This window comes from Dinoponera quadriceps, unplaced genomic scaffold (assembly GCF_001313825.1).
Source record: "Dinoponera quadriceps isolate SergipeBrazil2010 unplaced genomic scaffold, ASM131382v1 scaffold316, whole genome shotgun sequence".
NCBI lineage: Eukaryota > Metazoa > Arthropoda > Insecta > Hymenoptera > Formicidae > Dinoponera > Dinoponera quadriceps.
In genome coordinates, this window is record NW_014554530.1 from 1079499 (window position 1) to 1093252 (window position 13754).

At 39.8% G+C, this 13754-nt stretch overlaps 2 protein-coding genes and 1 pseudogene across 2 annotated transcripts; 1 reads left to right on the forward strand and 2 right to left on the reverse strand.

Annotated features, from left to right (window-relative positions):
- Positions 1 to 1315: 1315 nt before the first annotated feature.
- LOC106751893 (malate dehydrogenase, mitochondrial-like) lies at positions 1316 to 7238 on the reverse strand. Its single transcript, XM_014633144.1, has 3 exons — positions 6792 to 7238; positions 5908 to 6255; positions 1316 to 2275 (listed from the first exon to the last, which is right to left on the reverse strand). Exons 1-2 carry the CDS (start codon positions 7215 to 7217, stop codon positions 5953 to 5955), a joined length of 729 nt encoding a protein of 242 aa, XP_014488630.1. The 5' UTR covers positions 7218 to 7238; the 3' UTR covers positions 1316 to 2275; positions 5908 to 5952.
- A 125-nt stretch (positions 7239 to 7363) lies between these two features.
- LOC106751832 (malate dehydrogenase, mitochondrial-like) lies at positions 7364 to 8607 on the reverse strand. Its single transcript, XM_014633025.1, has 2 exons — positions 8284 to 8607; positions 7364 to 7423 (listed from the first exon to the last, which is right to left on the reverse strand). Exons 1-2 carry the CDS (start codon positions 8605 to 8607, stop codon positions 7364 to 7366), a joined length of 384 nt encoding a protein of 127 aa, XP_014488511.1.
- Positions 8608 to 9426: 819 nt separating this feature from the next.
- On the forward strand, positions 9427 to 10461 carry LOC106751833 (annotated as a pseudogene).
- Positions 10462 to 13754: the final 3293 nt, after the last annotated feature.

The following is a 13754-nucleotide window of genomic DNA, read 5'->3' on the forward strand; positions in this document are numbered from 1 at the left end:
TCCCGATCCGGCCGCGGTGGAGCTTCAATTTTTGCGAGATCCCCCCGAGTGGAGACTGTTATTTATTAAAGCGCGGAAATAAGCGCGCAATTCATTCGCGCTAATGGGATCTGGTACGTGCACGCAGAACTTATCGACAAAATACGCTTCGCTGCCGCGCAATGAGCAACGGTTTAATATTAGGCGGTGATCTGCGCGTCCGTGCACTCCGTGCGTTACGCAATTCGCGCGAGGAGCTGAATTTCTTTACTTTTTTTCGCACGCGATTATCGCGCATTGACCGGAAAAGCGAAAATTTCGCAACCGACGGCGTGACGTCTTCCTTTTCGCGGGATAGAAACGCGCGTACTCCGAATTCTGATTACGACGCATCGGTCGGATGCACTTGTATGTAAATCAGCGCGAAATAATGATGCCGTAAATCAAACGGCGTACCTGGTGGATCGATTGTTTCGAAAAATTTCGCCCACATTAGCGCCGGCCTCTCTCAATTCGCGAGTCTAGGCGCTGCGCCTATATTTACGACGTACACGGTCTAAAGGGTTAATGCATCGGGACGCCGGGTGGTGTTGCAATCTCGCCGAAGGCTGCGGCGGTAACGGGCGCGACTGCACACGGTGCGAAGATATTTCGTTAACGCGCGTTACATTAGTCGGGAAATTACAGAAGTAAAGTGCGATATCCGTGTCGGCTAATTAACGCCGCCTCTCGTCTGACCTGTAACAAGCGCGGATTAACATTGACGCTAACATATATATATGCATATAATTACTCGGCTGAATATTTACGTTTACGCGCGCGTTCATGAGTGTTTTGCGAGAGTTCGGAGCGCGTGACTGTATATCTTATTAGTTTAATTACTGACTCGTTTTAGACGTCTAAGAGTTTTGAATAAAAACTTAAAATTTCAATTATTTTTTTCTTTATATATTTAGAAAGAATGTATGCAGAGTATGGAAGAAAAGACTTTTGAGTTTAATAATATTGCTCCAATTGAAACAAAATGTCTTTTGGAGATTTGGAGCAAACAAACGAATATTTAATTCAACAAATAGGATTGTTCAGTCCCTCAAACAATAAATATAACATATTTCCTTTGTATGTTCGTTCGAACATCGCAATGCTTGCCACAAGCAATAAATTATTTGAAAGAAATAACGCTATGTTAGAAAAATGTCGAAGAACTTTTCTGTGTTTCAGTGGAACAATATTTAATATACAATGTATGTACAATATTTAATATACAATTTAATATATAATATACAATGAAATAAATTTTTCTGATTGAAAACAAAATATTATTTCCTCCAAATAATACCGTTTTTCTCATCGAACAACATGATTTACTCTAGCGGAGCAACATTTTCATTCAAACAGAACGATATTTCATATTAAATCATGTTGTTTATATTAAGCAAACCCAAGTCAAACGAACACGTATATCAAATTCAAAGAAACCGTATATAATTCTTTTCTTCCGGCAAAATTCGAGTTTACATTTTATAGTCGTTTTTACGTTTCTACGACAATTGATCGAATGACTTACGGCAAAGAAACGGCGATTAATTTTGACGAGTGTTAGATATAAATAGTGCGCGCGAGATCTCCCGGTGGCGGTATCTGCGATAATTCGCGTATCGAGGCTCGACTCGCGCGATACGTCTTCATTCGCCGATCATTGGCAGTGGCAGAATAAGGTCTCGGCGGCAGCGGTATGCGGCCGTGGGAATCGCCGAACGGGTGGATCTATGCGGGTGCTCACGATGCATAATCGCCGCTCGGCATCGCGGAACACCGGAGTCGTCTACTTTCCGCGTTTCAATCGCTCAAAGATCTCGCTTTTTCCTCCCCCTCCGCTGGCCCGGGAGATTGCCTTCCAATAAACACCGACGGTTAGCCGTCGGGGATTCATGGGAATCATGCCTCGTGCGGTAATTTCACGTTATCGCTAATGCGGCGATACGCCGGTGGTTAGCGTGCTATCTCGCTAGTTCGTCCCTTTCCAGATTCTTAAATACCGCTACCGAACCTGTTCTCCTATCGTTTGCGCGACGTACGCTTCTATCGGCGGGAGACGGGAAACCGCCGGATGCCGAGTGCGGCGGCGGACGATCGGGAATGTATAGACTGCATTCTTTCGGGGAGAATCGAACGGAGGCAAATCCCTCTTTCTAATCGATACGAAAGGGTTATTTGGGAAATTTATGCGACCGAGTCTACCAGAACACGTGGCCCGCGTCTTCATTGCTCTTCTCTTCCACTCAATTGATTGATCCTGCACAGAGAAAAATTCATTATCGTGTGTATTCAAAAAGAGAATCTATTCTCTTTTCAAGAATATTATAAATTTTATTAAAGAAAAGGTTGATTCGAATATTAGTTTGAATAAGCAAACCGAAGTTTGTCTTAATTTAATATTTTTTATTTAAGTACATAATCTCTTAGGTCACCGATTATAATTAATAAAGTCTACTTACTTTTGATTTGAAAAAATAAAATTGTAGAGAGTTTGAACTTAAAAATGAGCTTATGAGTGGAACTGATTGAGTTAATGAACTTGATTAATGAACTGTACTGATAACAACATAAGCTGAAAACTTGATGAGCTTACAAATGATATATTTTCAAGTGAGCTGAACCTATAATGTGAGCTAAATAAGCTGAGGATTAAGCTGTAAATTTCGCATTTTGCAGGCAGGTGATGAGAAATCTTCATGCGAGTTCTCGTCACTTTATTTGGAAAGAAGAAAAATGTTTCTCATGACACGAGAATAGTAATCAACGATTATCAGTCAAAATAGTATAAAAATTTAGTCTACCCGACTCGTCCGCTTATCATATTCCGAACGTTACCTAATCGAAGAAAAGCGGACGTAATAAAATAAGCCGTGCGCAGTGCGTAATTGCTGTCTCTTTACAGTAAAATATAGACTACCAGACATGCGCGCGCTTAAAAAAAAAAAACCGAAGAAAAGATCATATCCCTTCTAGATATAAAAGTATGGAATGATCTAAAATGTAAATTTAACGCAACACAAGAGACACACGGTTGACACGAGCGACTGTGCACGGCGAAATAAAACGAGCAATGTGAAAATAACGCGGCGGGAGAAACACGATCTGTCGAGCCGCATGAATTAATCCCTCGCGCGGATCTATTATTAATTCACGAACTCCCTCATAAAGATTCGGCTCCGGGAACTTACCGCGGGACCCGCCCGGTGAATTATGCAGTCGGTGCCACCGGCGCCGATATTTAAAGACGGCAATCACGGACAGATTTACGCATAATTCCAGCGTGTAATTCCGCGCTTTTAACGAGGTAGCGTGCTCGGCCGTGCGTCACTCTTAATCCGCCGTGCTGTCCGCATAATGCTGTCTAATCGCGATCCAGTTCGCCGATCGGTACGACGCTAATGTAGCCCTCTAATAAGCATTTTTAATGAGGCGCGCATGCTCGAGCGCTTTCCGCGGTTCTCCTAAAATATCGCGGGACCCCGATATTATCGCGATCGCGCAATTAACGGACGGCGGTAAAACCGCGCGCTCCGCACACACTTCGCTAATGTCAGACGGAGTGAGCATATTTGCCTTTCCAGGAAAAATAGGATCTCGTCTAAACTAGGTCACTGGTGGAATTGCGCGGTGATGCACTGCTGTAGGGGGGATCGTTCAATTGCCGGTGATATTTCACGCCAATATTCAAGTTGATTTTTATGTTTATCGGAATTTAGGTCGCGGCTAGCTCTTTCGGGGTCGTTACGACAAAAGGAGAGAATGCAGCTGTAAACTGGAAAAAAATATTGTTGTATGAACAATATCGGAAGGATAAAAATTAAGTAACAATTCAAGACTTATATATTCTAACAGACGCGATCATTGCTTATATATATGTAATGTTTATGTGTATTTTATTTATAGATATTTTTCTATATTATTATTTTATTTTTTTTTTAATATTCCAAGAACGTTTTCATAACATGCCAAGAATATTATGCGAAGGCATATAACATCCCTATAATGTTAAAAAATATTACATAACATTCTCAGCGTAAGAATATTATTTTAATATTGAATTATATTCATATAATATTTTAGGAATATTACGCGTTTATAAGAATCTTATTTCAGCGTATACATGTTGAGAATACAGGTTATCTTAAAAGAAGAATATTCTTTTTTTCTTTCGTAGTCTGGAACGAATTTTCTTGATTTAATAACATTAAAACTAATATGTCATATTATTGTTTGGATAACTCGAACATTAGTTTCAATTATCGTGTCATTGAATCAAAGAGATTTATCCCGATGATGCCGTGTACAACAGCATTATTACAGCCGTGTGTACATTCATATAACCCCGGAAATGATTTGGAAAATTATTCTCGCGAAGGAAACCGACGTTTACATTTTCCACAATGCGACCCTCTACCGCTGGAGGGCGCTGCCCGAGAACCGTGAGGTCTCGCTCTTATACTCTCTTCTCTTTTTTTTAATTTCTTACCGAAGCACCGCCCCGGGTGACAAATGAATTGCGTCATTGCGTCATCGACGATACGACGAAATTGGCGGCGGAACCTTTCGCGGGCAGCGCAATTTCCGCTCCGGGAGATAATATCAGCCCTTCCGAACCAATGCTCACGAACGATCAATGGATCAAGATCTGTGTTATTTGGAAAATTACTCGCGCGCGCGCGGCCTGGATCCGGTCCGTATCTTACAATGACGGCGTATTGTTACGGCGCGTCGAATACGGAAGCCTTCCGGGCCGCACGGAGCTTTCCGTCGCGAGAGCGCGCTTGATTTTCGCCCTGACCGGTCTCTCCCGATTACCGGACAATTATCTCGTTAGTCGCGTGCCTCGCTGATATCCCACCGTAATAATGGAAGGTAATTGCGATATTCGCGTAACGGTATTGCAAATATTCGCGCGCACCATGTAACGTTGTGAGACTGTGAACTTTAGATAGTTCGCGGATCGTGAGATACAATATCTGATATAAGCGAGATCCTGATACACTCGAGAAGTTCTTCGAGTGTGCGTTAGGAAAAGTTCAAAGAAGCTGTAAATTTTTATTCCTGATTATTAACGTATTAAACGACTTCACCTTTTCTTCGTTGAATGAAAACATTCGTTTAATTTGTATTAACCGACGTGTGTGTTATAAAGTGTATTATGGAGTCACGAATGGCGTACAAATAAGGACGATGTTTAAGCACGTTTACAAGGAATAATATACATTATTAGCTACACGCAGGTAAATATGAACTGCGTTCAAGTAAGTATTACTTATTTCAAGTATTTCATAAGTTTATATATCCGTAAGTATATTATAAATTCATCATAAGCATCAAATTTATTCAAAATATAATATATATTCTGAATTGTAATAAGCTTAATACTTCTATCAAGAAGATTAAATTAAAACACTAGAAGTAAAACTTCGGTTTACTTATATTCCAATTAACCAAATTTAACATTTCTATGACGAAGTTTGTAATATTCTTGAAAAGAGAACAATTTCTTCTTTTGAGTAAATAATAACGAGATAATATTTGTGATTATAGTGTATTTTAATGCTATTCAGTCAAGAAAATATCCTTTGTTCAAGATACTTTTAAAAGAAGAAAATTAAACTGATCGCTTTGAAATAATTGTTTTTCTTCATATAATAAAGAATTTTTAACATATTCACCTGGTTAAAGTTACACAATTAAACTAATTGCTTTTTTTTTCACGATACAATAATGTTTTTCTCTGCTAGGATTTAATTTGACTTTAGATGTCATTGCACAAGCGGGACCACACGTCACGATGTTCTTAACGAATATGAAGAGTGATAAAAAAATAAATAGAGAGCGCAGCAAGCATGCTCAGAAATCGTGACTACGTTAAAAATTTATCACCTTGTTCACGTTGAACGGCAAAGACGATAACTTTAATCCTGTAAATTATTTGACGTTTTTAGCGATGAAATCCTCAACCATCTTGATCTCTCCTTGAAGTTTCACCACTGCTTCGTCAATCAGCTGTTGCTCGAGCTTTGTAACCTTCCCGTAGCCGAGATTCTCTTTGATACCGTGCGGCCCGAGCAATAATTCGTTGCTGAAGAAACCTGATTTGGTTACCGTCGACTCCACGTAAGCGGAAATGATCACATGTGGCTCGTCGTGAACGGCGCGGCATAAATGATGAACAAAGTGTAACGCCGCTGTCGCCATTGAAAACGTAGCCCCGACGGATTCCGTTTTTGTCTCAACAGAGCAAATATAAGATGCGTCTGAATATCCTTGTGCCAATTATGTAACTCTAAACACTTTTATTCCGAATATGCACAGCGAAAAAAATTTATGTTAATAATAGTTTATTGCAATTTTCATGTCACTTTAACACGGAAATGTGTTAAAAAATACACAATATAATGTTAAATTAGCATAATTTATCAACTTATTTTAACAATACTTACTTTTTAATATATTCGTTAAAGTAACACAAAATTTCAGTGAACCATTTTCAACAAAAACTTTTTTATTATGTAAAGTGTTTTTTCACACAAGAGGAAATTGTATTTTAAATAAATTCTCAGATTTACTTTAAAATAACTTTGAGCTAGGAATTTTTAGCTACAAAAGATTCGAAACATTCAATATTAAAAAGTGCAAAAATACGACGAGTAAACGCTAAGAAGAAAGTTTGTAGTCATCAAAAAAATGTGTTTACGTCGTGGTAAGAGTCTATTCTCGTATCTGTTGCTCGTAATTATTCGCAATCGAAATAATGTTTATCTTACAGGATGAACGATTTTGCTCGCAGCCTTCCTCACAAGATTGATCAAAGTCATGGTTTCCTCCGCCGTCAAGGAGACGTTCGGTCTTGCTTTGGAGAACAAAGGTACCGTGGTGGCCTCCGAGTGACCACCCACGACAGGCACGTAGACCTTTTCCGGTTCCTGACCAGTGGCCTCGGCGTAGAAATGCTCCGCTCTCATCTGGTCGATCTGACAGATGCCGAAGAGCTTTTCAGGCCGATAAGCCCCGCGTTTCTTTAAGACTCCCGCTGCAACTGGCACCAACGAGTCCACAGGATTTGTTACTATGGCTATCAGAGCATCGGGACATATGCCCGCGCAGATGTTAATCACGTCTCTGCAGATCACGGCATTAACCTGCGACGGGCGACATAAGTGTACTTGAACGAAGTCTTCGTGGGAGGTCATGTTGTCTTAAATTAGACTTGGTATTTCCTCGAACTCCCAAATTAACTCTACGGAGGGGGCAATCATTGTATCTCATAAGGAAAACCATAGAGATAATCTTATATAACACATCGACAAATTAAAACTGTTTTTATCACAGATATAATTTAAAGATAACTCATTTTCTGTCTCTTCCTGTCCTTATCCTTAAAAGTGCCGATCATTCCCTATAAGAGCGTAATATTATTTAATTGTAAGTAATATTTCTGGAATATTAATAGATGGTCATATGTCCACTCCTAATAATATAAAAAAAACAATATTATTTAATGTTATATATTGTTTTAATATTCAACTCTATGTACATATATAATATATATAATTGTAGTTTTTTTATTTCAAATGTATCGCAATACCAATCGTTTTATTATATAAATAAAGTCGAAATATATATGTATGTTTTATTTATTTTTTATATTATTATTATTTTGTTTTTTTAATATTCTTAGAACATTTTTATAATATGCCAAAAATATTATGTGGATATATAACATCAATAAAACATCCCTATAATATTAACCCTTTGCACTCGAGGGCTCCGGAGCGGAGCCATTTAAAATTTGTCTTCAAACTTGAAACAAACTATTAACAACTATTAACAACTATTAACAAATTAACAAAATTAAAAAAACAATAACATACAACAATGACTTTTCTTTTAATGCGCATATCATTTACTTATATGTGAATATGATCTTTCCACTGAAATTGCTTCGAGTTGCTGGTAATATGAATGAAAAAAAACTTCGAGTGCAAAGGGTTAAAAAAATATTACATAACATTCTTCGAATATGATTTTCATATCGAATAATATGCATATAATACTCTAGGAATATTATGTTCTTATAGGGTTTTTAAGTAAGTATCGATTAAGTCTCCGTTAATTTCATTTAATATTCGCAAGGCTATATTGTGTGTAATAACGTGCAAAAATTGTTATGCGACACAAATCTTATGAAATTCATAATTTTTAGATGTTTATAACAGTGATAATTAGATATCTATACTTCAAAATTATTGTAATCACCATGAACAAATGGCTTCTAAGCATGCCGGGCTTCCTGGGAACTCCGGCGGTCAATACAACTATATCGACACCTTGCAGGCCCAAAGGCAGCCTCTCAGTGCCCTTGAAACCTCGAACGGGCAACCTCGTCGGTATATGATTCAACTCTTCTACGACTCCCTCGGGATCACTCCGATTACAAAGTCGTAACTCCGTAAGACCAGCCGGATACATCTTCAGCAAGTGTGCTAAGGACTTACCGACTCTGCCGATACCGACGATGGCGACACAACATCTTCTGATATACCTCAGCTCATCATGCTCTCTGTTACGGTAATTGTTCATGTATATGAATCGATTGAATGTTATCCATCTTTGCCCTCCGATCCTCTTCGTAAAGAGGACCCGTTTGATAGAATTGCACATTCCACAATGGGGAGGAAAGTGAGTTGATGTAGGAATTATTTTAACGTTCCTGCTGTAATATATTTATATACTCAAATATGTATCACGAACAAATATACATTTTTTTTTCGTAAGATACGTTAGTGATATTATTGTCATTAGTATCATTGAATCATTATTGGGTTGAAAATTTTGCGATTGGTAAGCATCGAGAATAAGAAATTGAACTTTTACAATAAATCCTAAATTAATGTTCTTTCCACAAAATGCAAAATGATGGAAAATAAAAGTAAATTCAGTTATATATCAGATTTTCAAGGAATAAGAATAAATGTTATTGAATTTAAACGGGGGTTAACGGACATGCAATGGAATTACCATATTCTCTTCTTGAGCGAGACAGGTTATCAACGACTGAGAAAGCAGGTGATTGCTTTAGCAGCGACAGAAGTCACTATCAGGCAAGTTTATAATTTCGCTGCAGACGATAATAGAAATTTTAACGTAATAAAAGAAGGAACATTATTGATTTATTATGTAATCTTCTACGCGAGATGTATCATAACGTTCCTATGTTCGTGATATTTTCCGGATCAATAACGATCTGACACTCTTCCTTAGCGTTACATTTAATTCAAAGCTTCAACTTCAAGATGCTTAGTATGTCACATAATAAGTGCATAACTGTATTATATTCGTCGCGTATAAAATATAATATCATTTGTGATACTTTTTCTCTAACAAAATACCCGCAAAGAAATGGGCAACCTTATAAGACCCGTTGACTCTTCGATCTCTGCCCCTCCAAGAGGCGACGGAGTCGATATTACGCCAGTTAAGGAATCAGGATTGCCGATTATCTTTCTTATTGGAGGCCCAGGAGCGGGAAAAAGTTCGTTGAGCCTTCATTTACGAATTTTTCTCACAAATAGGAACTATAAAATTGCAAATTAACACAATTAACCTGCTTCATCTTCGGTAACCTAAATTTAATTGACGATCTGAACATTATGACATAATCGCTGGCATAAATTCTTCTGACGATCGCAAATATTCTAAAGACAAAACTGTCCACTGAATTTGCATATTTCTATAGTTCGCATATTTCTCTTGAATTATGTGGTTTGATGTAACGAAAAATTGAAACTACCGAAGTGATTAAGTCTGACATTATTTTGAAGGGAGAATCTTCCCTCTCTGGAACATAGGGGTCATTTTATTTATTTTCGTTCTGTAGGGACACAAAGCGTGCAGATAGCACAGCGCTACGGCTTCCTCGGCATCGTGACCAGCGACTTGCTACGAGACGAAATGATCGCTGGCACACAGCAAGCCGTCACTTTGGCGCGTTTCATGTCGGAGAGCCGATTGGTGCCTTCGGATATCCTGGTGGAGCTCATCAAGACGAGAATGCTGAGTGGCTTAGATACCGCGCGCGGTTTCCTGCTGAGCGGATTCCCCAGAGAGAAGGAGCAGAGCAAGCTCTTCGACAGGCATATTCGGCCGCCGGATCTCGTCCTGTATCTGTGCGTCAGGAACTCAGTGATGACGGACAGGGTCCTAGCGAGGATCATCACCGCCACCGAGCGGCAGGACCGCAACCTTGATGAGATCAAGAGACGCATCAAGGTCTTCGTTAAGATGAACAAACCGATCCTCAGGCGTTACAGCAAAAAGTTGTGCGTAATCGACGGCGAGAAAGAGGAGTCGGTTGTCTTCGAGGATATCTGTCGCGCGATCGATGACGTCCTGAGGAACGTCCCGAGTACATCCTCGGCGAAGCAGATCAAGTAGAGGCTGTTCGTATACGCGACAATTGTAACGGACGGTAAAAGATCCTGTGATGAAAACGGCCCGCTGAAACCTTATGTTACTTCAACATAGGGGATATGTTGAAATATACACAAATATAATGTTAAATTAATACATTCAACTTGACAAGGCATGTTGGCAAGGCGAATGTGTTGATTTAACATTACATTATATTTGTGTACTTTCCGACATCTGTATACTTTTCAACACACCGCCGGTGTTAAAATAACACAAAATTTCAATGGATCGTTTTTAATATTTTTTTTTACCGCGCGCATTTGCGATACTCGGTCAACATCGGTATTCTGCGGTATGAATTGTGCGGTAACGTGTGATTTCACGATCACTTTCCGATAATTTTATGATCATCGGATTACAAAAATACATTTCACCGTGTTCCTTCTTATATACGCACAGTATTAAAATAATTATTATACACGGAATATAAGTAATTTATTTGTTATTGTGATAATCGACATTGTCTGAAATATTGCAAACAGAATGCGGGAGGAGAAAAGTAATTTTGATTCGTTGCTTTTATATTATTTGTAATTATTTAACATCTACTTACAAGTGGTTGTCAATAACATATATTTCGTCTCTATAAATTTACCTAGATTAAATTTCGATTTATCTACGCCCGGATAACCGAAGTTGTGTTGTTACCAACCAAGAAGGTCCGCCGTGTGCGCTCGTATTCATCACCGATAAGTTATCGTTCTCCGATACATGCGAGAGAGCGTAAGATGTTCAAAGCAATGCAGTGATGGATAATATATATTATGTATAAATAAATTAAATGACAAAAATTCCCACGCGTGAAAACTTGACTACGTTTATTTATATTCGTATTATTTTTTTATACGTAACATAAAATTTTTATACATCGTCCCTTCCCTTTATAAACAATATTATTAAATTATAGTTGTAATTTCCAATATATTATATACACTTCCAGATTGTCGAGATAATTTTAAATGAAATCCCACTCGACGGGAACCTACAAAGACATGTTTTTTTTTCTATTACTTCTTTAAAATAAGTAAATAAATTAATTAGAAATTCATCTTCTTCAGATAAAAAGCGCCTCGTTGTTAATTATAATTATTATACCGAAGGTCATGTGATTTTTTTATTAAGCATAACTCTCGGGGCATAATTTTGCATTACGTGGGTCGCGGTAGCATTTGTGCTAAAACGGGTTCTTTTTCTGAGAACTTGTATGGCGCACGACACACACCTCTACCACACATGCATGAAAATCACGATCATCTAAGGAACATTGCACAAAAGACGCGCTAAGAAAGCACAGGCGTGTAAATTTGCGGGGTGACGCTTGAGATGTGTACGCCGATCGGAGCATTCCCTTTGAGGTATTCACCGAGGGAGGAAGAGCAAGCCTTCCTCTTCGTTGCTCGTTCTACTTTCTACCGTGGCATTAAACGAGGCAAACGAGAGTTTGATGGATGTCTCGCAAATACTCGGTTTCTAAGAAATTGATCGCGCGCTCCTCGAGAACTTCAATTCTTCGGTAAGGATTACGCAGGATGCACGATTACGCGTCCCACGTCTCGAAGATGCCGCGAGAATTTACAGCAATTTTAAAGCTCAAACTATTATATTCAAATCTGAATGACGTAAAACCACCACGGTAGGATCGATTTGAAACCGGTATAAGTATTTAGCGCGATTTTGACAGATCGGAGAGCGAAATCCAGTTTTACATTTCAGCTGCTTATTGCGACGAATGGAAAATAAAGTCATAGATAAACTGACAAGATAAGAAAACGGGAAACTAATTAAAAGTGTTGTACGTTGCCTGGTAGTTATAAACTTTCCAATCGCGTCAAGGTAATGTTAAAGGTACCGAGAATCCTCGGTCACAGAAATTCAAATATTCGACGACGGCATACCTAGAAACCCGGGGCAAGGCGCAAAAATGAGAACCAGCTCGAGCCACACGCACGGAGAAAACAAATTTTGCTAGAACACCAGATGTTTGTCAATGACAGCAAGAAAAATTTGTTTAGATAGCAAAAAATTTGTTTGGACAGCAGAAAGATTTGTCAAAAGTATTAATTGCTATTTGCTGAATATATGGACAATTCTTACTCTCAACAAATCTTGGCGATGTCCTAACAAATTTTCCGCTCTCTGAACCAATTTTTTTCTAACAAACTTTGTTAATATAGTGGCAAAAAAAAAATTTGTCGCACGGCAAAAATAATTTTGCTGTTGTAGCGAAACGTCGTTGCGACAGCGATAAAATTTAGCCGGCATAACGAAATGATTTTGCCGTCCATATATCCAGCAAACAGCAACTGATACTCTTGACAAATCTTTCCGCCGTCCGGACAAATTTGTCTCGCTCTGTCACAATATTAACAAATAATTCGCTCTTCTAGCAAATTCGTTTTCTCCGTGTTACACGACAGATAAATAAATCACGACAGTTTTCGAGTTCGCACGATAACGCGCGACGTCGCAACTCGTGCGCGCCCTCGGCGACGCGCCCTCAAAAGAGCGATGTAATTTTAAGCGTAACACTTTATCGTAAACACATAATTTTATACGATATAAATTGTTCTTTTACACGTATCCGAATGATTGATCACCGTGCCATTCCTACCTCCGCGCACGGCATCGCCGTCGTTCTATAACGCCGAGCGCATTCCCGCGTACCAGCACGCGCACCCCCGCTTCATCCCCGACTTTCCACGCGGCTTTGTACCCCGGCCGTGTGGGTGTCCACGCGCGCACACGTCGCTGTGTGCGTCGTACACCCCTGCGGCGCGGGTGGTTGGCTGCGTTTATGAGGCCGCGGGCCCGAAATTGAAAGGCATCTGGGTGAACTGAGGGGCTGGGTGTGCAGCAGTCACCGACAAGCGAAAGACCGTATCAGAGGGTAATCCTATTGGTGGACGCCGGCGTCGCGACGTCCCGGCGTTATTGGTCCGTCCGCGATCCGCGGGCGTGGCGACGTCGGTCTGGAGGGGCTGTCGCAACCCTGGCAACGATTACCAGAAGGCAAGCGCACCGACGGCAGGAATCCAGCATGGCGGCGACCCCGCTACCACCACCACCACCACCACCACCGTCGCCGCAACGACGTCGAGCGCTCGCACGGATCCCGCTCGATTTGTCCGGGGGAACACTTCAGGAGTCGAAAGTTCGATCGGCCGATTAATCGCTCCGTTAGCGGCTCCTTTTGAGCGTTGATTCTTCGACGCCGACGGGGAGAATTCTACCTTTTTCAGTTTCACATAATTCCCTCA

Coding starts and splice junctions, on each gene's coding strand:
- LOC106751893 (XM_014633144.1), bottom strand. CDS start 7,217: ATGACCTCCCACGAAGACTTCGTTCAAGTACACTTATGTCGCCCGTCG. Junction 6,256..6,791: donor CGAGCAAAATCGTTCATCCT/GTAAGATAAACA, acceptor TGCTCTGTTGAG/ACAAAAACGGAATCCGTCGG.
- LOC106751832 (XM_014633025.1), bottom strand. CDS start 8,607: ATGAACAATTACCGTAACAGAGAGCATGATGAGCTGAGGTATATCAGA. Junction 7,424..8,283: donor TTAGAAGCCATTTGTTCATG/GTGATTACAATA, acceptor ACGCTCTTATAG/GGAATGATCGGCACTTTTAA.